This window comes from Centruroides vittatus, unplaced genomic scaffold (assembly GCF_030686945.1).
Source record: "Centruroides vittatus isolate TY-2023 unplaced genomic scaffold, ASM3068694v2 contig_1824, whole genome shotgun sequence".
Classification (NCBI taxonomy): Eukaryota; Metazoa; Arthropoda; class Arachnida; order Scorpiones; family Buthidae; genus Centruroides; species Centruroides vittatus.
This window is the reverse complement of record NW_027121123.1, coordinates 924,033-951,412: the sequence shown is the minus strand read 5'-3', so window position 1 is coordinate 951,412 and position 27,380 is coordinate 924,033. Positions and strand designations below refer to the sequence as shown.

The window sequence follows — 27,380 nt, the reverse complement described above, 5'->3', positions numbered from 1 at the left end:
ATTCATATACAAATTATAAAGCTTTGGTTTGTATTATCGGTCCTGATACAAGAACATCCTACTTCTGACGTTTGCAAAACCTGTCGGATTTGATGCTGTCATTACGGTGCCAATGTTTGAGTAATTATTGTTTTTTTGACGATTTCCGCAGCTTGCATTTTCTCAATCTAACACTTCTGCCAATCTTGTTTGATATTACAAATAGATTAAGAATAGACAAGGGTATAGACAGACAATCGTGAAATTCTTATATAGCACTCTATTATAACAGAATTTTTCTAAAAAGCCAATCAATAGACATAGTTCCATTTATGAATCAAACACATCGTAAGCACAGAGACACATCTTCATCTATTGTACAGTACTTTGAATTGGTTGCCGAACATTCCATTTGACGATAAATCCAGGACCATTTGTTTCTGCTAATTATGATCGTAAGATGCACGTGTTGTGTATGAAATGATGTGAACAGACATAATAAGCGAACTGCCGCAAGGCCGCGTTAGGCAGCTTAAAAATTTTACTGTCATACTAAAATTTTGAAGTCAAATCGATTTTAAGAACTCAACAGGGAATAGTATTGAATTTTTGGAATCGATTTAACTGCAACTCCAAGAAAGTCGACTCGATGAGAATCTATTGTTATGTGTCGTGTCCGCTTAAGAGACGGCAGTAACGTTTTAATACCGAACCACGAAAATTTTCTGTACGGAGGGATGTCAGACAGGTTTCACTACATATATACACATTTGAGAGATTTTGGTAATTATCGTTGTGTCAAAAATAAAACCTGATAACTTGCAAGTAATTTGGAATCCAAACGTAAGAGCTATGTTCCATGTTATTGAAAATATAACTAAAATAGAAACTAAACATGGCACAACTTCTACTTCTTGTTTTTATCCAGTTCGGCAGAAACACGACTGAAAACGAAGTTGAATACAATGTATCCTCTCACTGATCTCAACTAATTACTGCATGGATTATTCAAAACAACAGACTATTTCTAAAGGCCAGTGAGAGTACACAGTATTTTAAATTTTGCTTCTATTCAGCTTTTATAAGCAATAATTTAATAAACATTTTAGTGTAGTAGTGAAATAAGTCACCTTGTTGATCTCATTCTAAACATTTAAGAAAAATGACCAGAGGATGGAAAATTAAAAAATTATTTACAATCAACAAGAGAACCAAAATGACTAAAATAGCTTCCATTTTATAGTCAGTTATGGTAATGGTAACCAAGTAGCCTACTGCAAATTATCTCATTTTCAAATAAAGTGTAGTTGAAACAATCATTTAATTTTTAAATTTCTATTTTCAAGTGTTATAGGAGTTCACCTTAATTTAAATAATTTAATTTATTTACTTGAATCTTTACATACATTCTTATGAAGTAAATGAATTTGAAAAGATTCATAAAAATGACCAATTGATAATTACTAAACAGTTACAGATTAAAGAACAATTGTCAACAGATCTTACCTGTTAATTTAATGTTCTTTATTTTTATAATTTTGCTTCTAAAAATTTATCAAAAAAAAAAAAGTATTAATATAAATCTAATTAAATGAATTACTTTAAATGTTTATAAATCAACTAATTTTCATTATGCTGACAAATGAATTATTTCTATGATTCTTGTATTTATCACAGAACAATTAGTTAAAAATACAGATTGATGTAATGCTCAGCAATGAACGTTATTTAAGTGATGTGAAATCAAACTAAGTGATAAAAGGAAAAATTAAGAACATACAGATGAATTAACAAGATTCCAGGTGGAATTTATCCAACATTCTTCTCTTTAATTGAAATGTCAAATATTTAAACTTTATTTGTTGTTTTATTTAAATTGCTAGACTAATTGCCAGATGAGGCATTTCAACACATTTAAAATAGGATTAAATTTTATCTGATTTAAAACAACAATTCCAAGTGATGTTTAATCTTCAGTACTGCATATAAAAATAGATATATTTTCTTTTTTAAATTCTTAAAATATGCTTCATTTAGTAACTTAGATTATTTTAATGTTTATGAATAAATCTCAAATCCATATTAAATGAAATTTTTAAAAATACATTTATGTAATTCATCTATTTTAGTCTGAAAACTTAAGTATTTTTGTGTGTTAGTGATTTGAAGTAATAAATATTAAAAATAGAACACACTGGATAAAGTGAAGCATGATTGCTTTTATTTGTACAAGTAGATCAAGGTATATATCCAGAAGGCAAATATTGGTCAATCCAAAAAAGAAAATAATATACACTGGATCAAACCATTCGATAAATTCTAGATACCAATCATGAATAATATAAACAAGAACAAATTGAGCATTATTTAATCAGCCAATTACCCTTGCTAATAATACAAGATATATTTAAGAATCAAAACATGACAGTCCAATAGGTATGGTAATTGTATAAGAGAAATAAAAGGAAAAGATATACGTGAAAGGAACTAAATACAAAAGTAGCTTTCGAGTGCTTTTATTGTAAATTTTTTTTGGATTTGCTTCGACAGGCTATGCTTTTCTGCAGAAAATTTGCTATTCTGTCCAGTTAAAATTCTGTGAAAAACATACATCTTTTAAGAAGCAAAGAGAGACAAATACCAGATGCACTTTTTTTTTTAGAACAGGATCTGCCATGACAGATGGTATCAATTTTCATATATGCAGTGATGACAAAATTTTGTATAATAAGAATTTATTGTTGACCATACAGAAACTGGGAAACCTAAAGCATTATGATACACGTTGGTTGCTGCTTAGCAACAATTGTTTCCCAAGAATAAATTTTGAAACTACAATTTGTCAACACTGTAGAGACCATACCCAAATAAATGAACAGATGAAGATCAACAGATTTTTTCCTCTTTTGCATAATTGATTCCTGTGTAGTTGACCAGCTGATAATCACTAATGGATGTATAATAAACCAATTTGATGATGATGAATTAATTAAATTTATTGTTGTGATTGAAGAAGTCTCTCCACTGCAGCATTTACATCTCCAAAAGTAGCAATTAAAGCTGAAAAATAAATAAAATTTTAATTAACATTAAAATTAGAGAACACTGAATCATCATATTTTAAATTAGACATTTATACATTATAAAATGGTTGAATCATTAAAATAAATTTCAGAAATATATTCAGAAAAATATTTACTTATTTTTTACTGAAATCTTTCTTTCAAAAATTATGGAAAAAATAATTTAAATATTTATAAAAATAAATTCAAGTTTACTTGTTTATAAATGGTAACTATTTGTTAAAATGTTTTTTGCAGACACTTTTGTTAAGCTCTTTTGCAAAAACGTTTAATCATAATGACTCATAATAAATAAAATTTTACAAATATATTATAAGAAAATTTCTAAATTCTGTATTTAACACAAGTCAGTCATATAGCTAATGATTATACAGTATGAAGCTTTCTCATCAAAAAACTGCATATGAGTATTAAAAATGCCTTCCTCAAGAAGCCAAATCTTTAATTAAATATTAAGAAACATTTTTGTCTTGATCCAGGATAACATCAACTTACACTTCATATAAAACAAATATATAAACATCATTGTTCTTTAAAATTAACGTAAGTTTAAATGGTTTACAGCTTTCAGTAAATCAACAAAAAACTTTCTGAAGTAAGCATTTTTAATACTTATAATAATACATATGGCAAATTTGCAAAAAAATATATTTCTTTCAAATCACATTTCATTTAACAACAAACAACATTAAATTTTTAATGTTTTTATAATAATCTCAAAAGAATAAATTAAAAAAATTATTTAGACATAAAATATAATAAGACTTCTCTAACTCAAACATTTTTTTAATTGAAGAAAATGAAGCACTTTGTAGGTCTCAATGGAATAACATAGGGATTTAATGAATTTTCTTCTCAAATTTTCTCCAAGTCAAAGGTTTTGATGGTTCCCTGACACTGATTTGTTACCTTCAACTTCCCTGACTCAAATTTTAATATTTATTCTATCCAAAGTGTTCCTAATTATTGGATTTCCATGAAGTGTTCAGACAGTTAATTGTATCTACTGTCCAACACCCATTTGCAGACAATGTTCCAGTCCAAAGTGAGGACCTCTGCTTTATCTCAACAAGAGGTACCTGCAAAACTGTTCAATTCCATTAGCTACATTGAATATTTTGATGAAAGGTGTTACATGGGCTGTTTAAAACAAACAACTATAAAGATTCTTTATGTAATGCAAGTAGGTAAAAATACAAACCTATTCAGAATTGGCATTTTTCACTCTATTGTTTCTCTAAATTAAATAGTCTGTAACTGAAGTTTCTTCCTGCCCCTTGGAGCTTTGAGTTAGAGAAGTTTTACTGTACATACAATATTATTTATATTAATAATTTTTGTTTTTCCAAATAGAATTTATATCTTTTACACTGGACTACTAAAACTGATATAAAATATGCCTTTATCATCTTTATGGAAAAAAATGTATATTTTCAGTTTATAATTAAATGCAAATGTAATTTACAATGCATGTTACATAAAAATATACAAATTTATTGTAAATCAATACACATCAATAAAATTTTATTTATTTAGTTTAAAATTTTTAAGATAAATATGAATAAAATACTACTACAATAAAGATATAAATATTAAAATAATATAAAATCATTATGGATTCTGCCCTGACCACAATGCTATAGCCAAACTTACTTCATATCACTTTTATTATTTTAAATGAAAGTGTTTTCCTTTTAAGATAGGCAGATGTGCTTAAACCCAACCAATTGCATATGATGATATTATATGAAGTAGCAAGGCCTTATACAATGTCATCTTTGCTCCCCATAAAACAAAATATCTTTCTTCTTCAAAATGTTCAATTTTTCTGGTAACATATAATGTCCATTTTAACTGTGTCACTCACTTCATTCTGCTTTAAGAAATTTCCCTAAGACTTCATGTGAATTAGTGAGTCAAATATTAAATATTAAATTTTTTTATTGTTGTGATAAGTAAATTGGCTAATCAAAAAATATTTCAAATGCAGACACAAATTTATATTACTATAGTTCATGCAGCAAAAGAGTAGACATGAGTCGGCCTGAGCTGGAAGGGTCTACGTCAAATGAAAGAGTTGATACATGGATCACAGTAATAAAATTTGTAAATAAAGTAAAACAATAAAATTATTTATGATCAAGCTAGTATAAAAACATTTAAAGATGTAAAAAACAAAACAGCTGAACGAGATCAGATCCATGTGTCAACTTTCATGTGTCTCCTTGCATCCCATTCACTGGATATAGACCCTTTCGGCTCATACTGACTCATGTCTACTCTTTCACTGCATGGACAATAGCATTTTTGTCATAATATTGACATCAAATATGTAAATAGTGGTTCAATAAAAATAGGTCTAGTTATTAAATCTGTTGCTAATGAAATATAACTACCTACAAAATATAAGATAAAAAATTAATTAATTATCTTAATAAATTGAATTAAATCTTGTTTGTGTTTTCTCTAGAAAATGTATTAAAAATAGAATTTTCTCTTTAGATCATCTAAAAACATAGTTTTCTATTTATTTTATAATTTTTTTTTATTTATTACTATTTGTTTGTTTAGTTATGGCAATGCAACACTTAAGCGATCTGCCTAGGGGGATGCCTTCCAGGAGGTCTTTTTAAGAGAAACTGGCCCCTATTTAGGTGTTACAGATGTGGAGAAAACCCGGAAAACTCCACGTGGCCAGCCTGTCCGAGCTAGGTACAAACCCACGATTGAACTCCCAGTGTTCAGGGAATGCAGGGAACGAAGATCTCTTGACCACTGATGGGCCGTATTACTATTTGTACTTTTCAACATTGGAAATGCATCCTCTGATCAACAGAATTCTAAAATACTGAAATTGATGCAACAGATATAACTCAATTATATTAAAATGTTCTGTGTTTTCGTTAACTCATTTGTTGTATAATTTGCTTTATACAAGTTAAACAGAACTACTATTGTTTTACTCCTATATTAAATAGTTTATAGTTAGAGCTAACGTATCAGGAAGATTTAGCCTAAACTTAAAGTTTTAAAACTAATGAAACAGTTGCACGATGAAATGTTAAGAACTAATAGTTTTCTCATATAATTCAATTTTTTTAAAATGAGTTTAAATATATAAAATATTTGGATTAGTTAATAATTTATCTCAATAAAGAAAGTTATTCAAGTTAAAATTACAAGAATTAATTATTAATTAATTAACAAAATTTTCTTTTATTAAGGGTTTCTTTTAGTTTATACTTATTTCTACTTTTTATTTCTATCTTATTTAATAATAATAAAACACTGAGAAAATTATTAACAAACCTTGTAAATTGGCTTCTCTGTTCATAAAACCCATTGCTGTTAATTGTTCAAGTTGACTGCGATATCGTTCTTCAGGTGGTACCTGTGTCTAAAGTAAAAATCATTCATAAAAATTCAATATTAACAAAAACTACAAAATTAAAAATAAAATAAACGTACATTATTTCCTCCTCTTGCCATTGCTGTTACCATTCGAGCCATAAATTGACTTAAAGAATCTTGTCCTAAAGAATCTGGTAGCGGACGTGTATCTGAATTTGTAGTTGTAGTACTGGTATTAATATTAGGGGAAGTTGTAGTATTACTAGTAGTATTAGAAGTTACTCCAAAAGGTGGTACAGTGGTTTGTTGTTGATTACCAGGTAAATTCCTATAATCAAAAATTTCATATTAAAAACAAATCATATATCATTCATCCACTAGATAAAAAATTTAACAATTATTTTGAAAGGAACTACTTTTTTCTGTAAAATGAGTGTTCATCCAAAAACAATAGACCCTGACTTTTATGATCTAACTGGTTCCCGGAAAACCATATTTAATTAGCCATATATTTCCAATAAGCCCAGTGTTGTAAAATCTAATTATATTATTCAAAAATGTACAGTAGAGCGTCGATTATTCGAAACAATTTGGGACTGGGGTTGTTTAGATAAGATCTTTTTCAAAAAAATATATTAAACACAAAACTGTACCATATATATTTTGTATCACATGTCTTACAAATACATACCTTACATAATGTAGTCCATTAAACTAGGCCTACAGTTTAGGTTGGCAGGGAGGGGAGAGTGCTGCAGTGCCACAACACTAGCAGAAATTTGAATTTGCGGACTGGAATGCTATTGGTTAACAGATGTTTTGGGTTGATTGGTATTCGGATAATTGATGCTCTACTGTAGTTTGAATACCACACTCAGATGGTCAATAAAAATATACAGTACTTAACTATTTCATATTTAACAAGAGAAAATTTACATCAGTCAAAGTAAGGTTTATTGTATTTATAAATAACTAGTAATATAACTGCAATATTGTAGCAGTTATCTGGCTACTAAATTCAATATACTAAATTTAAAAAATACAATAAAATACATTTTAAAATTTCACTAGATTCTTCAAATTAATATGTAGATTCAATGTAACTAAATTAGTACAGGTATCCCTTGTATAACACGGTAATTACATTCTGAAAAAAATGCAGTGTTATGTGAATCTATGCTATACAAAATAAAGGACTAATGCAAAACACAGGGTTATATTCCAGAAATTAGCAAAAGTATACTCTGGCCATGTTTTCATTAGTAATAGAAATATTTTTATTAAAGCGATCAATAATTAACTAACAATCACAATTAAAAGTACTGCAGTATGCATTAATATTAATCTTAGTTAAATGAGAGTGTTTTCTTTTTACAAAGTACCATCACCATCTGAGCTGTTTTGTTGATCCTGGTCTGAAATATCAGCAATGTCTTCCATTTTTTCTTGTTTTTATTATCATTTTTTTTTTCATAGATGACAAAATAAAAATGTTATTAATCAAAAATTTCTTTTAGGGGTCCTCATTTGTTCAGTTGACTACCAAGCAATTTTTCTCCAAAATTTGTATTTGAATACTGAATTGTTCAACTACCAAGATACCATTGTATTTCGTTGCTCATTTTTACAAATGATTACTTACCTACGGTTTAAAAAAGTTTAACAACACTTATTAAAAATTTATTTAAGCATTTTTAGATATTTGAAGACAAAATTTGCCCAAGTAGGGATCACCATTTATTAGTTCTGCGTTCCAGAAGAGACATTTTCGGCAACTAACTTTTTTAATTAGAAAATTTGTGTGTTTTTAAAAGGACTTTTTTTTAGCTTTTTGGCGGCTAGTAGCCTAGAAAGGAAGGTTGGTCGCCGAAAATGTATAGTCTGGAATGCAGAACTAATAAATGGTGATCCCTACTTGAGCAAATTTTGTCTTCAAATATTAAAAATAAAAAGAACCATTGGACGAAAAAATTATAAATAAATTTTACTAAATATGAAGATTAATCTATAAAACCAAAACATTGCAACAGTCTTAAATGTTAATGCCTGAAAGCAAAGTCAACAATACATAGCTGATAGGATAGGTAGGATAAAGAAAAAAAATTGTTCTATCAGTTGTCGTTAAAGTAAATCTGACAAAAGGCACAAAACAAATTGAAAATTTCAATATTGTAAAATCTATGGGCAAATATGATAGGACATGTATGTTTACTTGAATAATAATAATAATTAAAAAATCAAATATTAAAGTTTCCACTTAAAAATTGCAAAATTTTGTACAGATGATTTCCCAAATTCTCGAACTGTGTTAGAGTGAAACCAGAAATCATGTGGTATGATGGATATCACCAATTTTCGAACCGTGTCAGAGTGAAACCATGTTGTAGAAGTATTGTGTTGTACGAGGGATAGCTGTACTAGAATAAAATATTAGGATAGAAGTGATCCAGATGCATAAAAATATCATTGAAAAACTTCATAAGTTTTCTGTAAATTTGTCAATGTAAACCAGGGATGGGCAACCTTTTTCTACGTAAGGGCCGCATTTCAAAACTTTTGAACTGACGCGGGCCGCACACAAGAGAAAAGAGGGGGGAACTGTTGGTAAATCACAATTCTTTATTCATATATAATTATAAATTAGCATAGGTATACTTAATATAGCTTCTGGCACTGACCTAAACGTAATATATTGGAAATATTTGGTTAAATATCAGTCACTGCTAGTTTTAAATTAGTTTCGATGTATCTGTTAGCCGGTTTCTTGTTTTAATTTTTACTAAATTTATTGCGAAAAAACTTTTCACAAATATAAGTTGTAGAAAATAACGTTTGAATTTTTGTCGAATATCTCATTAAGATGGAAAATTGGTATATTTATTCATGTTTTATGCCACACGGGCCGCAAAAAATATTACTGCAGGCCACGGGTTGCCCATCCCTGATGTAAACAATTAAATGAAAGCTGAGAAACAGCAATTAGGAAAAATTAATTTTTATTTATCACAAATATAATATAAATAATTTTTTAAGATTTATAATCCTGTTTCTAATATAATATTTTTCAATAACAACAAATATTTACACCAGAAGAAGATAGTTCATCAATAAGACATAATTCAATGTATCAGACATAATGATCTAAAACTGAAAATTGATATTTCCATTTAATTACAAATATCAATTTTTTAGACTGTTATAAACTGAAAAAGTAATCTGTTCTATTTCAGTATATGCTACTTCAATAGTTTTAAACATTATTAAAATATGTATAATTATTGCATAACTAATAATAAGCATTTCTTCTAAATTGATTTGATGAAACTACAGATAATTTTGCAATGGAGACTAGTCAATATGAATGAAAATGGGAAATAATATTACAGCATGAAATGCCCATTTAAAATGAAAAGATTTGAATATCCCATGATGATGATTATTTAAATTTAAAATACAGTAATACCCCAAACTTACGTGATAGGTGGGACCGAGTAATAACCGCGTAAGTCAAATTCGCGTAAGTCGGGATATAATTTCTCATATAAATACATGCAAATTATTTTTAATTGGGGTCAGAGACTAAAGAAAACAATAATTTAAAAAAATGTTTAATAAAACCTTAGATAATACACATGTATAACAAATTATATTATTAAAATCGTAAACCGAAGTTATTTTGATGTAGAAGGCTTCATAAAATCTAACAAATTCGTCTGATGGCTCAAAGATTGTTTTTTTCTCCCGCAAAATTTCCTCGTAGCGTGCTAATAATTTTTTTATTTCTCATTTTGTAGAAGAAATGTGCTCTTTGTTGGAGTCTATGTTTTCTAAAATTTGTAATCCTTTTTCAATTGAACTGAGGCCTTCTGTCAAGTTTTCACAGCTTGAAGAATTTTTTCTTTACCTTTTATAATTGTTCTGACCATCGATTCCGGTAGATCAAACTTCTTTGTCAATTCACAAATTTTCATTTTTGTATCGAAGTCCTTAATAATGTTAACTTTACATTCCAAAGATAAAGTTTTTTTTCCCCTTGTTCGATGCAGACGAATCAGTTCTACTTCGTTTGGATGACATAGTAGAGTCTCTCAAGTCTCTGTAGATATAACAAACACAGAACTAAATAACACAAAATAAATTGTAGCTATGCGTCGATTCCGTGCGACATGTCCGAACATGTAAGCTGAACAATAGTGTGGGGGGTGAGTAATCAAGAGTTGTGTGGTGCTCAAACAAAGGACGAATTGACGAGATTTGAAAATCGCGTAACTCTGGATTCGCGTAAGTCGAGGTATTACTGTATCACTTAAGTTTTATTAAACAAAGTAAAAAAGTAAGGCATATTAAAACAAAATTATTTTAAATGAATAAATTTTAAGTTTATAGTAATAATCAAAGGATAAAACCAGACTTACTATCAGGCTCTAGCTTGGCATATGCAGATATTACACAAAATATTAGCCAAGGTTCTAGTCCAATGGTAAATCTAGTTTTATAATTTAATTATTACTATAATATATGTTTAGTTTTCTATATAACTACATATTACAATTTATAATGAAAGTCCAGATGTGTAAACTTTGAAATCATTAAAGTTACAGTGCTCACATATACATTGTGAATGTTAGCCACCACTGCTGCTTTCACACAGTTTTGTATTGGCTAAATATGCATCATATAAATTAAATTTTATAATTTATATTACTGTACTAAAAAATTATGAGCCATATTTAAAATAAATTATAATTTAATATACAATAAAAATAATTCTATGTAAGCTGAGACTAATTTAATTTGAACAACACCTTAAATCCTTTTTTCAACAACACTTTAATTTATTTAAACAAATGTTTTCAACCCCTTTTTATATTTGTCAACATACTAATTAAGATTTCTTACCAACCCTCAGAGCAAAGTTAATAGAATTGCATGCACAAAACTGGATGGGGTTTTAAGATTAAAGTAGCCATAATCCACTCTCCAGACATCTCAAGGCTATTTGCATTTGCAAAGATACACAAACAAGACCAACAATTACATCAGGAAGTGGATAAGGAAAGGTCACCAACAGCTGCCTTTGAGAAATGCAAATACCAACTGCTTGCAGAACACCTAAAAAGTTACAAATACTCCATAGCCAACACAAAATAACTGATAAATGACTTATAGCGTATTGCATTAAAGGATAATGAGTATATAATCTTTAATTTTATTTCAATATATCCATCAGTGAGGCTAGAACCTCGTTTCTTACACCCTCAGAGTGCCATCTACACAATCATATCACTGACAAATATTAGAATTTACACATTTGTTATGCTATATTCCTTTCTTCAAGTTCAATAATAAAATATATTGCCAGCAATGAGGATACAATGGGTAGCCTGCTTTCAAGAGACATCTGCAAGCTAATAATTAGAGCATTGAACTATAAAACCTTACAAATGTTTTTGAACAACATTATTCTCTACAAATGTTATGTTGATCATATCTTGATAATATGGAAAGCTAAGCCAAATATCAGATACTTTTAAATAACAATCAACACAGTTTAACTATTAAGTTAGATCAAAAAAGCAACAGGCAAGCCTATTTTCTATACCTCAATATCATATTACAATTAGCAGATAGCCAAATATTCACACAAATATCGAAAACCAAATCACAAGTCCTTCATTCCTTCCTAGCAATCTCCCATTCTATAAAATAGCATATTGAAAACCTTGGTACATACATTGCTCTAAAGTTGGTGACACACTTAAGAAAATAGAGCATATTAAAAAAATAGTGCAGGTGCATGGCTACAGCTCAGATTTGATTTCAGAGATTTAGTTAAGAAAATACAAAACAACTTTACATGACCAAATGTAACAAAGATATCCACCACAGAAGGACTACCTTGAAAATATTTAATGTTAGATTATGACCTTAGGCTTACTTTGCTTATAAAACATTAGCCAAATACACAAAAGCAAAAATAACTTATAAATGCAATCCCAGCATCTTCAGGCTTCTAACAAATGGCAGATTCAATAACAGCTTAGCTCCAGGAGTATATATCAATACAATCTCAGTGCAGGATGATAGATTTAATCAAAGACTGACATACCTAGGAGTGACAAATGAAACATTAGTGCAAAGAACATAAATACAACATTAGTAAAAGTAAACATACTACAGTACTGGTCCAAACAGCAAGCAAACCTGCAGTGTCTGCATGTAGGACCAAGCAAAACTGATAAAAAGAGTTTACAAACTCATAAGCTAAGAACACTAGAAGCATGTTAAATATTCTTTGCTTTGAGGGCAGATCATTGTGTTAATAATAAAGAAAAAGAAACATTATCAAAAGCCTGGCAATCACTAGTAGATAACCCAATATAGAAATTGTACAATATACTCTAACACATAGTAGACATTGAGTAAATTCAGCTTAGAATAAGTTGTCTTACGCTAACAATCCATCTTGGCATTTTATTTTATTCATAATTTTACTGTAACTTATTTCATTATATCAGATTCATTTTACAACGTATTTATCTCTGAATAATATTTTGTAATATTTTATACATATGTATTATGTTTAATATCCAGATAAAATATGCAGCTGTTAGAACATTACAGAAAACTTACAGATAAAATCTTGTTTATATGTTAAACCTGATGCAGACCTATGAAAAGGAATCAAAAATGTTTGTTTACATAAATTAAAGTGTTGCTGAAAAAAGTAAAGCTGTTGTTCAAGCTTAATTTAATATACTTTGTAAATTTACAGATGAAAAGTTAATCCAAATGCAAACAATCTTTGTGGTAAATTATTGCAATTGGATGTTACTACTTATTTACAAAATCTTCTATAAAAACATTCAAGTATTCACTGCTGCCAAGTGCTTTCAACTTATAAACTTTAAGATTATGTTAATAGATAATATATTAGAAATATAACAAAATAAAAATATGAAATTTAAAATTATGAAGAAAAATTTATTACAGAATTCTTATTATTTTTAAAAAAATTAAATACAAAATATAAATGTAAATAATTTTTAAGTAATAAAACAATAGCTTCAATGCAAAATGATAAATACCATAACCAAAATATTAACAACATAAAATGGATAACTTATGGATATAAACAACAACAGAAATCATTTTATTTTAATCTGAACATATACTGGTACAGTAGTTTTTATGAATAACTAATAACATTTGGAGATGATTTATTTTACATCTTTCTAAGTTATATAGAGATGACATAATCATTTACAATCATTTATAACTTAATTTAAAATAATTCCAACTTCACTCTAAAAAAATTATCCACTAAAAGTATCCTAATTATAACAGATAAATAAAAAGAATAAAAATTGTAAAATATTTAATTAAAAAAATCTAATATTTGTTACTCTTACATAGAAAAGACATTTGGTGCAATCCTGTGTAGTTGGTCCATTCCTTGCTGAATTTGGATAATGGCTTGTAAAGCTTGAGGATTGGCAATTAAACTTTGAATATCAGGATTTTGTAACTGAAATGGGATAATAATAATAATAATAATTAATTACTTCAAAAAGAAAAGGGCAGATTGTAAAATAAAGCTAAAAGTTTCATAATAAAAAATATATGAAAAATTTCATTTTTTTAAAATAAATAGAAGTTTAAAATATATTTAAAAATTTAAGTATAACAGGACTTACCAAATATTATTCCTCTAGGGAAGTGGCTCTCAACCCATAGGGAGTGAAATTTTCTTGGGTTCTGAAATAGGAATCATTTTTATGATGGTCGCAATCATAGAAAAGTTGAGAACCACTGCTCTAGATTCCAATATAATCAGAAACCAAACTAGAATCTATAATTGTCACAATATACTAAAAGGTATATACAATAATAAATCATATTTCATTAAATTAAAAAAATAAAGATTTATTTTCATAAAACAAACTTTATTCTTTTAATTATTATATTAACGTACAACTTTAAATGGAAAATGTAAAATAGATGATAAAATTATTTTTAAAACAGGTCAGCTAAATTGTAGTATTTATTATTTAACTGTAAAATCTTTTATAACAAAATTAAATATAACTTTTTGTATACATTTATTAATTCTAATGATGCAATATATATAAATTTTTCAGAATTTAAAGAATTCACAAAATATTTCATTGAAAGCATATGTAAATCATGTTTTAAACAGTAAAAATTAGTGATCTAAAATGCAAAACAATGGATTTGTTGAAATAATGAATAGTTTGCAACTAAACATTAAGAATATTCTATAAAAATTTTTCATTGAAAGACAACTTTTAAATATACTTTCTTAAATTACATAAAGTTATACACGCATGTCACAGATGATTTCAAAAGATTAAATAATATTTAAGTTGCAAATACTTAACATTTTGTTATTCAGGTAATGAAATGAATTTCTGATTTGAAAGAAAACAGTATTAGAGTATGTTTTTAGACCTTCCTTTCTTTGCCTACTTAGTCAATTAAATCCTTTATATCAGTTTATAGCATATGATTTTTTAATTAACTAAGATTTTTTACATATTTCTTAGGTGTTTAACACGTTGACTGCCACGTGACTTTTTAGGATTCTGTTGTAAAACGCCAACTTAATTTAATTATATTATATTATTAAAAACTCTAATCAGAGTACATAGAAATAATCAAAAAGCATATAGAATGTGTTTTTCTTAAAATAAAGGTATTACGAATTATCTCGTAGTTGGCTTATGTAACAGAAAGCTCTTCGCTAAAGCCAAACTAAGAGTTAATTCGTGCACAGACACGATTCGTCCTGTCACTTCGCTACAGCCAATCGGAGATGTGCGTCTAAATTCATTAGTAATAAATCGGATATAGAGGCGAGCACATCACATTTACGTCTTTTTTGAGTGTGTTATTTTTTATTTATTTTTATAATCAAATTATAAATATCCCAATATGGATAAGAAAAGACCACTGACTAAAAAACAACTTGATTACTACACTAATCTAAGTGATTCAGAATCTGACAAAATTTTTGGTGAGGATGGGGGAGTTTATTTGGCAGCGAAATGGTCCTGTTACTGTATGTAAATGGAAAGACAAACGAGAAGTCCTTACCATTTCAAACATGCACGTTGTTGAAATGGTAGAGGTGTTCAATCGCAATGGAAAATGTTCGATGAAACCGAATATAATTCGAGATTATAATCATGGAATGTCTGGCATTGACAATCAGATCAAATGCTATCGTACTACACAGCTCTAAGAAAGACTATTAGATGGCCCAAAAAGGTTGCATTACATATTATAGAAATATATATACATAATGCGCACAAACTCTTTCAAAAAGCAACTTCTTCTAAAATAAAACTTATAAAGTTTAGAGAAGCATTCGTCAAAGCGTTGATTGGAGAAGAGATTCAACCAGTTTCAAAAAAAATTAAATTGCAGAAGCTTCACTATTTACAGAGTATCCCATCTACTCAGAAAAAACAACATCTGACAAAGCCATGTCGAATTTGTACCAAAGCTAAAAAACGCCGAGAAACGCGTTATTTCTGTCCAATCTGTCTTGAGAAGCCAGCCCTTTGCGTAGAAGATTGTTTTAAAAATTATCACAAACAATAAAAATATCGTTTTGCTTTTGATTTTGAATAAACATTTTATAATATTTTCTGTTCGTTTAAATTTATATTTCTGTTTTATAAATTATCACTAACAATAAAAATATTGTTTTGCTTTCGATTTTGAATAAACTTTTTATGATTATATTTTCTGTTCATTTATTAATAAATGTTCTGTTCATGTAAGCCAAACTTGATTTTTTGTTCTTGCCCCTGAAGCTATCTATTCATATTTACACTGATATACTACGAATTACATCGTAGCTGCACAAATATGGCAAGGAAACAAACTACGATATAACTCGTAGGTGGCGTCCTGGGCAGAAACGGTAACTACGAGTCATCTCGTAGATGGCAGTCAACGTGTTAAAACTAAAAGTACCCAAAGAGAGAGAGAGAGAGAGAGACATTATAATAAAGACAATAATTCATTTTTAATTTTAGTGTGTCTGTATCTGCAATTAAAATATATCATTTAAATCATTCACATTATTTAATTCTTACATTTTTAAATGCTTAAGATATTTTTGTAAACATTTATTAAAAACTTATTAGAGCTCCATTTAAATTAAAATATTCATTGTGACTCATATGTAACAAGATGTTCAAGAATATATCTAAAATACATATTTTACAATTAATTTTTGAAACAGTATAATATATAATGTAAATTTGAAAATGATGTAGAACTTGTACAGTACTAATTTATTTGTATGTGTAAAGTCAATGTAAAATGGTACAATTCAGTCAATCTTCTTTACACACCGAGATTCAATACAAAAACACACTTATGTAAGAACCAGATAACCGGAGTGGTTGATTCGGAACAATTCAGAATTTAAAGAATTATTTACCAAATTGTAAAATAACTTATATTGACTAAATCTAAAAAATTTTCTATATTTGTTTATATATTCAAGAAAACATTTAACTTAAAAAAGCCATTCTGTCGTCATCATGACATCACTATCTGTTTGCTATTGCAACACAGAGCAAATGACATGATCAAGAGGAACCTGAAGGATGTCTTCAACAATAAATAAAAAGCAAACATTTGTTGTTGAAGATAATCTTTGAATTTAAAAAAAAAAAAGAAATTCAAATTATTTATAACTGATAGGATTCTAGAAGACCAAAATAAATTCTAATTGGAAATGAAATATCTATATTTTAACAAGATCTTTTGAATAGTTTTACAAATTCAATTTTCTAATGGTTTAAAAAGGGTATCAATTAATTAAGCCAGCTTTGTGTTCATATCTCAACTTTATGAAAAATAATTGGAAACAAATGACTAGTTTATACTCAAAACAATTCATTAATTAAACAACATCTAGCAGTTTTATTATTATATAACCAAGAATAATAACTGAAAATAATCACTGTTGTTAGGAAAAAATAATAATAATAGAAAACAGTTGAATGAATGCTCTTCTTTATTTATTTTTTATATTATTTTGACAAATTTTCCGGCATTAGTTTTGTTGCACTATATTTTATTGGAACAATATTTTAAAATATTTTTACATTTTATGAAATTTAGTTTTGTTATTAAAAAAAGCCTTTACAAAAATAAACAGTAAAATATAATTCAAGATTAAAATTAAAAAAATATATATTTCTAAAAAAAAATTTCTTTAATTATTGTTGAAATGTGAGTGAGTGACATGTTTTTCTGTCTTTATAGTCAAAAATTATAACCATTTCTAACACAATTAAAAATGTACAATAAAAATATAATTGTATAATTTATATTTGTGTAACCATATTTGAAAAATATAAAAAAAACATTGTTAATGAAAACAAACAAGAAAAACTATCTTTTTTGAAATAAATCTGAATGAAAAACATTAAAAATCTTTAAAATATAATTATTGAAATGTTTTCTTGCTTAAGTGTAATCATCATTTAAGTGTAAATTAATAAAACTGAATAAACTAACAAATTAGAGAAACATTTATATAATTGATATACAGCATACAGAATATATAATACACAAATTTTAATAAGTATCCATTTTTTTTTTCATAATTTTGTAAATTTTTCTTATTTTATTATATTATAGAATAAAAATTTATTTCTTACCTGTTGAAGGAATGTAGGCATCATATTACGCATTTGTTCCTGTAATTGCGGATTTCCAGCAAGAAGCGGATTTTGATAAATTATCTGAAATAAAAATGTTTGTAGCAATTCAAACATATTAGATAATACTTTTAAAACACCAATATACAAGAACTTTAATAAAATTTTAAATTTTATCATGTAGTAATTATTTAATCAAATAATTAACAAGTCTTTATACAAATTTTTTTTTTAAGATACCCATACGTTTAACTATTTTTGTAATGGGTGTGTGTAATAATACAGTGCTTCATAACTTAAAACTTATTAATTTATGAAAAATTTTTATATACTTTAAATTTAATGTGCGTGAAATAAATTGCAGCATTCTGACTAGTAATAAGTCATACCTTCCACACTATTTACAGGAAAACAATTCAACCCTTGTACTACCAACTTTTTATTGTTATACAGAATATCAGGGGTCAAGGATGACCCCAATACATTCTAAGACTATGTTTAAGCAATTTTTGATTTTAAGTTTAATTTATACTTCTACTGAAGATATGAAATGTTATGTTACATATTTATTTACTATTATACTCAAATAGTAAAATATCTATATATATTGGGTTGTTCGAAAAGTAATTTCTTTTTTTTTTACCGCCAGAGAAATTAGTTGTATTTTTATCTGCCAATTTCACTTTAAACCATATTGTCATTATATATTTTGATAGCTGACATTTGAAGGCTTATTTGTAAAAAATTTTGATTTAAGTGCAATTGTTTTTTGGTATCTCATCAAATATGGAAAATCAAAAGCAGCATTTTCATCATATTTTGCTTTTTTATTACCAAAAAAATAAAAATGCAGTTCAAGCAAGAAAAAAATTGTGTGACGTGTATGAAAAAGATGTGTTGACAGAATGACAGTTCCAAAACCAGTTCACAAAATTTCATTCTGGCAATTTCGATATTGAAGATGCATCATGTTCTGGAAGGCCAGTTGAAGCTGATGAAGACAAAATAAAGGTTTTGATTGAAACAAACCACCAAATAACAACATGAGAAATTGCTAAGAGATTAAATTTGTCAAATCAAACCATTTGTGATCACTTGAAGCAACTTGGTTTCATTTGAAAGCTCGATTTACAGGTTCCATGTGTTCTTAAAGAAAGAGATGCTCTCTTTGATGGGATTTGAAGGAAAGTTTTTCTTTTTGAGCTTCTATGAGACAATTCCACAATTGATTCAAAAGTGTACTGCCATCAAATGGACAAATTGAGTGATACCATCAAACAAAAAAGGCCAGAATTGATCAACAGAAAAGGTGTAGTGTTTCACCATGATAATGCCAGATCTCACACAAGTTTGGTAACTGGTCAAAAACTGTTACAGCTTGGATGGGGTGAGATACCACACCCACCATATTTGCCAGATCTGGCATCCTCATATTATTATTTGTTTTTGTTTTTACAAAATTTTTTGAACAATAGAACATTTACTTTAGATGAGGATGTCAAAAATCACTTGGATCAGTTTTTTATAAACAAAAATCAAAACTTTTACAAACGGGGAATCATGCTACTACCAGAAAGATGGCAACAGGTATTTGACCAAAATGGTCAATATATAACTCAATAAAATATTTATATATTATAAGAATTTTTTTTTGTGGGGGAAAAAAACAAAGAAATTAGTTTCTGAACAACCCAATTTAATCTTTCTTCTTCCTCAGCATAATGACTACTTAATGTGCTCCTTCTGGAATTGTTCTGTCAAATGTTCAGACCACAAAAAGTGTGTACATTTAGAAAAACAATTTGAATGCATACTGTCTTTTGACCTAGATCAAAGCATGCACTGGAGAAGTTTTCATCCTGTCTTGTAATGCAGTTTTGGTATTTTTGTCTGACTTCCTCACCACTGATTTTCCTATTTACAATAGAAATAACATTCCCATCAGTGGCGTAATGTAGTGGGGGCGATAGGGGCGGCAAAATTTCACAATAAATACACACTACACCTGTACAATACACAATAATGATGATTGTTCTTTGCCGAAAAATTCTTTAGAATTACTGTATATTTTAGTCTTTTGAATTGAGATACCTAAATAAGAGGGCAGCAAAATTTTCCTCCACCCTGGGCAGCTGACAACCATGTTACGCCAATGATTCCCATAAACCTCTTTTTTCATTCCAATTTCGGTTTGTGTGTATCCATAATTATAAAGTATTTAGAGCAATGATGTTGAGAATGTTGAAAAAGACAACTGGTTTTCATGGTGTTTTTAACTCATGAAAGTCAATCACACCCCACTGAATTGGCCAGGCCTGTTATATATATTTAACAAAAAATATGTATTGATTGTTTTAAAAATTAAATTTTAAACATCTTTTCAAATATAAAAACCTGTAATATAGTTTTTATATTTATAAATTAAAACATATAATTTCTTTCAAATGTTGATATAACATTATTAATAAATAAAATAAGATACCTGAGCAGCCATCTCTGGATTTGCAGCTAATGATTGAAGCATTCCTTGCATATAAGGTGCATTAAACATACTCTGCATTAACTGAGGATTATCAATTAACTGCTGCATGAGACTTTGTAAGCCAGGTGTGTTAAACATGTTATTGGTACCTAAACCTGAAGAAAATGTATTTGTTGTGGTATTAGAAGAACTTGTAGTGGAAGGTGTTGTTTGGCCACCTGATCCTGATGATGTCCAAGGATTTGGTAAGGGTTCTCTATTTTCAGTGCCTTGTTGAGTGCTATTATTAGGTCCACCTGAATAAAATTGAAGTTTAATAAAACTTGTCAATAAAATATACTGAAATATTGAGCATCAAACACAAGACCGTGTTATTTATTAAACACTTGGCACTTTTCCACTTCTATTAGTTGATTCTATAGTCAATCAACTAATAGAAGTGGAAAAGTGCCAAGTGTTTAATAAATAACACGGTCTTGTGTTTGATGCTCAACATATAAGAAAACACGGTTTCAAGAATACCTAAATACTGAAATATATAAATGCAGTAAACAATTTTAAATTTGAATGTGTGAAAAGATGAGATTTAAAATAATCTTCATACAAGCATACAAATAAAAAAATAAAAAGTTACTTTTGAGTATTATTTAAAAAAATTATTTTACAATGAAACTTACCATTATTTACAAGTGCGGCAAAAGGATTTGATCCAAACTGCTCCTGTGCAGCATTAAGCATTGGTTCCTGTAACTCAGTATACATTCTCCTCAAAGCATTATAACCACCAGGAATACTCTAAAAAATCCAAATGTAAACAAATGTACATAGTAAAAAATCAACAACAATAATAATTTTCATCTTTATTAAGTAAATAAACACTAATTTAAAAATAATGGTTCTTTTCAAAATGACATAACAAAGGAATGACAGTTAAATATTTATAAGTACAGTTTAACCCGATTATAATGTCAGATATAACAACAGCCTTAATATAAAGTCAAATTTTTATCGGTTCCACGATTTTACTATACTAGATAATGTTAAAAAACCCACTTGTAACGACATAAAACCCTATTTTAACGTCATATTTGAAGCACTCCCAAATTTTATTTAACCAAAAAAAAAAAAAAATACTAAATGTTCAGTCCTAGGGTCAGAGTTCACTTTCCTAGAACAACTGTGCGTGGTGCTCTTTCCACCTGACTTCGGTGGGGTGAAATTCACTTTTAAACAATGTGACGATCGGTTATTATGTGCTCATTTTTAAATTACTTTAAGCTAAATTGTTAAATATTCTATTATTTTTAATATGACATATTATATCAAATAGTTTATAAAGCAATAATCGAATTATTTTTAATTGGCATACATTAATTTAACCTTTTGTTGCCTTTTGATTCAACATTATTCTCAAAACCGGAAGTTCCGCCATTATTGAAACTTAAGACAAATAGAAATTTCTTATAAAATGTAATTTTTGAAATTTTTAATTACATTGATGTAAATAAAGTTTATTTAAACATTGTAGTTTGCATTTTTATACATACAATAATAAATTATTATCATCATAATAGATACAGTATACTGTATTACCATTAAGAAATAATTTTACAGTAAAACATACAATGTAAAATTAGAATGGAGTTTATAATAGATTCTTAAACACACTTGGTACGTTTTATTGGACTGAAATTATGACCCCGCAGATAACAACACTCAGTTATAACATCAAAAAATTGCCGGTCCCATGGATGATGTTATAAATGGGTTAAACTGTATTACAAAATATAATTTGTATAAATTAAGATATAATTATATACCCTGCAATAATTTCAAATGTGAATTTACTGAAAAAACTTTCTGTATTTCTTCAAAGACTCAAATAAATCTAGCTATTTAACATTATATATTTAATTATAAATATATAGTTAATAATTATAGTTATCAGTTATATATTTAGTATTGAGATAAAGAAAGTGGCAAAATGAAGTTCAGACAAATTTTATTTACAGGATGCAGACATTATATAGGGGCAAAAAAACTAGAATATATAAAATTGGCTGAAACAAATTGTCATGAATATAAAAAACAGGAAAAGCAGCTTAAACAGTCCAATGCAATAAAATTCCAAAATCAAACTGCATTGTGAGCACTTACATTATTCAAATTTATGATTTATTTTTCTTTATATCAGAGGAGGAACTAAGAGCCTGAAAGTAACAGAGGCCAAAACATGTCAAATAAAAAGGGTGGTTCTTCTTTCAGCCAAGGGCTGAAGGCTTTTTGGAAAGAATGCAAGACATGTCTTTTATGGCCAGGGGCATAAGAATTTCATGGCCATTGGTTGGCCCAAAGTGAAGTTGTTCCACTTTTGATATGATATACATATTATATACTATAAATCCTATATAAATTATATAAAATGATTGAAAATCAATCTATATAACTTTACATATCTAATTATAGATTAACATAGTCACTTTTATAATACATCTCTTATTTCAATCAATCAATCAAACCTTTATTTGTATTAGACTCTAGCATGTAACATAGGGAGTTATTATTGGTACGTTATCATTATATTAAGTCAAGTGATCAAGGCTTCCTGACTGATCGCAACAAATTTGTTAACATAATTATACAATTTATATATTGTTTCTGTGTTGGCTGAGTGAAAAAAGTATACATCAATTTTTCCATGGTATAGTCACTTAAGAAATGAAGCCCATACCTCTGTCTCAATTCTTTAGCCTTTTCACAACTACAAATCAAGTGTAATTTCAAAAAATTATCACTACATCTCGGGCAAGCATTATTAGAATACACATTTATTATTAATTTATTATTAATCAATATAACATCTTTGTAAAGTCTAAGTTGAATAAAGAATTTTTTAATGTTAAATGGTAAGTTTGTCAATATATAGTTATTAATGTAAAGATATTCCAGTATCATGCTGTACCAATCCGGCAATTTATGTATATGAATATTTTCAATATCGTGAGATAATGAACTTTTCAAAACATTCCAGATTAATTGAGTTTTTAATTCTTCACTTATCTCTGGTGCATCCAAAAACAACCGTATGGAAAACCCCTAACTATTAAACACACTTTAGCCAATTGACTCACCCAGTTTCTATTCTGTCCATTCAACAATGATTTATGATATAATTGTTTCAGTAGGATGGTCAAAAGTTGCCCACTATCCCTCAACTTTACAAGGAATTTAATATATCTTTTTATAAACATTGTACTTAATTTAAATCTACTCAGCTCCAACCTAAGTGCACTATCAGGTACTGTACATTAAACTCTAATGAAAATATTTCATGTATAAATCTATTCTGAATTACTTCCAGTTTCTGATATTTAGAGAGATACCAAATTGGAGAGGCATAACTCACTGCATTTACAATAATAGAGTTGAACAGCTTAAACTGAACTTGAATATTTTTTAGCTTTATTATTAAAAATAACCTCACTGCATTGTTAATTAGCTTGTTTGCTTTAATCATGGACATACTAACTTGTTTATCAAGAAGGAGTTATTAAAATAAGATAAGAGGATAGAGGAGGAGTTAAAATAACCCCCAAGAACTTGATTTCATTCACCAACTTTAGCTCTTCCTTGTTAATAGAAAAAGACATATTCTTCCTGGGGAGTCTAGCTCCATTTCTAAAAATCATTATACATGATTTGCTAGGGCTGATTTTAAGTTTTAATTTCGTAAAATAAGTTGTCAATGCCTGAATTTTTCTACGTAATGCAGCTGCAGTGGGAGCAATTATCACAATATCGCCAGCATAGGAGATTGAGAGTACTATATATTCATCAATTATGAACCCATCATCTCTATCAAAACAATAATTTATATCAAAAGTGTAGAAGTTAAAAAGATGAGAAGACCAATGGTCTCCTTGTAGCAAACCCCGATCTATCTTAAAAGGTGACCACTTCTTGCTGTCTTGCTTAATAATTGCATCATAATGACCAAATAACGAACCTATAATTTTCACCATTTGGGCCTCAGCCCGATATTGCACATTTTATTTTGCAAATCTGTAATGCTTACCACATCTTATGCTTTCTCAGTATCCAGGAACAGTGCAAATACTTTATGACTTTTTCTATGAAGCTGAATTCAGATGACAGCAGTTAGTATGAAAAGTGCCAGTTGTGTGCCTCCATTCTTGATAAATGTGAACTGAGTGATGTTCCTATAGTTATTGTTATCAATCCCTGAATTAAACTTAGTAGAACTAAAGTAAAAAGTTTATGGAAGGTAGACAATAATGCAATAGGCCAATAATTATCTGGGTCTATTCTATCACCTTTTTTATACAACATATGAAATATCACTTTATTCCAATTGTCTGGGACTATACTCTTCTTGTAAAATTCATTAAATTGTCTAGCTAGGTAGTTGATTATGACTGTGGGTAGATTTTTGACTATATAGTTAGGGATGTCATCACTACCAGCTGCTGTTTTTTTCCTTAAGTTTTTTAATGCATTGCTGTAAATTTTGAACACAAAACACATCACAAGATTTTTCCACAAGACAATTACCTATAGTATCGTTTGGGCTGATTTTACCACGATAGTCAGCTGAGAATCTCTCAAAGTGTTGATGCCAACTACTATATAGTACACAGCTTGTAACACTAGTTATTCTGAAGGGTCATCAGAACCTATTTACAATACCCCAGAATGCTTTTGTACCTTTTAGCTCTGTCAGTTTATCACTAATTTCCAAAAAATGCTTTTTCTTTTTTGCTTTTACATAATTTATATATATCCTCTTATTTTCTAAATACTTCTTCCAAGCTAATTCAAGGTTGGTTTTCCTAAACTGTAATAAGCTTCTTTGTTTTCTTAACTTATAATAGTAGCCCTTGTTGTCAAACCAAATTTGTTTATTTCTCAACAGCTTATTGCCTGGCCAACACTTAAACCGATAAACTTCAATAACAGAAATTAGGTATTTACAATTATCTATTGAGTTATGTTCCTTCTCTTGAAGTAATATCTCCGCAGTTTTGTTGAGGATTTCTTCTGTAAGTTTCAATTTATTATATTTTCTACTCGTAGGTAATCTCCAGTCTTCTTGAACTTGTATTGTTTTCTGCCTAGTATTTATACCAAACGTATTTCTCAATATTTTCAACTGGATTGGGTAATGATCAGATTCATCTATATTAAGTACTGACACCTTAGTACATAGGTTTAACATATCTTCAGAACAGATAATATAATCTATAACAGATTTACCAGAATGGGCTATAAATGTGAATTAGGCTGGGATATCCCCAGTTATCCTGCCATTTAGTAAGAAAAAATTGTTTTTCTGTATAAGTCCAGTAAGATTTTCCCACTTGAATTAACTAGTTTGTCTTTAGATTCTCTTCTATTATTAATATCAGATCTCATACCTCTATAAATCGTGTCCAATTTGTCTCCTATGCGAATGTTGAAATCCTCTCCTATAATCCACAAATTTGAATAATTAATCCATTGGTCAATGATTGATTGAACTTCATCATAGCACTTTGAGATATCTGCCGATAGGGATAGATAGATCAATGCAACCACTATGCGGGATTCTCCCCAAATTACTTGGAGAGTCTGATTCAGCTCTACTAGGCAAGAATATAATTTGAGGTGAGATAAGATTGCACTAAATCTCCAAAAGACCTTTGAATTAACAATAAAAGGCCTCCAGATGGGCAGCCAAGTCTCTATCTCCTTTGGGCATTGCTGTGCAAGACCCAATATTTATCTTCTAAAGATTTTTTTCTTACTTTATTTATGTTGATTATCCACGTCTCAGTGAACCCAATAATTAACTCCAATTTTAAACATTGTTTTATATAATCTTTATAAATTTTTCCATACAGACTCTGAATATTTCAAAAACTTATACTTAAACTATTGGCTTCTTCTTGATATTTTCATTCAAGCGCAGATGGGGAGGTCAAGCTAACTTTACAAGCATGGTTTTTCTTTCCCATATTCCTGTTTTCAACTTCCAGTTTGCTCTTAAACTCTCCCATACTCGTTGCTAAACTTTGTATGCCCTCTGTCAAACTACTCATAAAAAATGCTCTAATTGAATGACTTCTTCCTGATTGATATCATAAGTGAATAATGTCTTATCTTTTATGTAGTGATTATCTCTTACTACTATTTTGTTACCTCTACGTCTTGCAATTATCCAGGAAAAGTCTAATCTTTTCCTTCTTATTCTTGATCATTTACACAGATCAGATGTAAAAATTAGTTTCCCTTTATCTTTGTTTATTAATTTAGGTTTCGTTTTTCAAAATTCTCATAAAATCAAATTTCTCTCATGTACAGAACTTAAGATAATTTTCACAATCGCGTTTACATCACTATTACATAATCTAATCAAACTATCTACTGAACAGTTGTCCAATCTTAACTCCGTATTAATAAAATGATTAATCTCCCTGGAATAGTCAGTTGTTGTAAACAGAAAGTTCTTAATTATTATAATATTCTTAGTTCTCTCATTTCTCAAACTATCAATCTGGAATTCTAACATACCTTTCAGTAGTTTACTACTCCTAGTTATTCAATCAAGTTCTTCCATGTTTTGAAAAACTTTGTTTAAGTCACCTGAGTTATTTATTTTCTTCCTTCAGTGAGTTGACGTCAGCCTTAATCACTTGCAAATCAGTGTTCAACTGCATAAACTTCTCTTGGATCAGTTCGTAAACTGCTTTTAACATGAATTGAGAATCTTCAGCTTCT

At 28.4% G+C, this 27,380-nt stretch overlaps 1 protein-coding gene and 1 long non-coding RNA gene across 2 annotated transcripts in view; one reads left to right on the top strand and one right to left on the bottom strand.

Moving 5' to 3' along the window:
• The window catches only part of LOC136969851 (uncharacterized), a 119,133-nt gene that overhangs the window by 37,496 nt on the left and 54,257 nt on the right, over positions 1 to 27,380 (top strand). The gene's annotated exons all lie outside the window — the stretch shown is intronic.
• The window catches only part of Ubqn (ubiquilin), a 68,470-nt gene continuing 43,268 nt past the window's right edge, over positions 2,179 to 27,380 (bottom strand). Inside the window, exons 8-14 of the mRNA XM_067264138.1 lie at positions 21,281 to 21,398; positions 20,604 to 20,899; positions 18,122 to 18,205; positions 13,826 to 13,941; positions 6,531 to 6,741; positions 6,372 to 6,459; positions 2,179 to 3,039 (exon numbers count right to left, since the gene is read on the bottom strand). Coding sequence (XP_067120239.1) covers positions 2,975 to 3,039; positions 6,372 to 6,459; positions 6,531 to 6,741; positions 13,826 to 13,941; positions 18,122 to 18,205; positions 20,604 to 20,899; positions 21,281 to 21,398 — 978 coding nt within the window. The 3' untranslated portion in view covers positions 2,179 to 2,974. The remainder of the gene's footprint in view (positions 3,040 to 6,371; positions 6,460 to 6,530; positions 6,742 to 13,825; positions 13,942 to 18,121; positions 18,206 to 20,603; positions 20,900 to 21,280; positions 21,399 to 27,380) is intronic.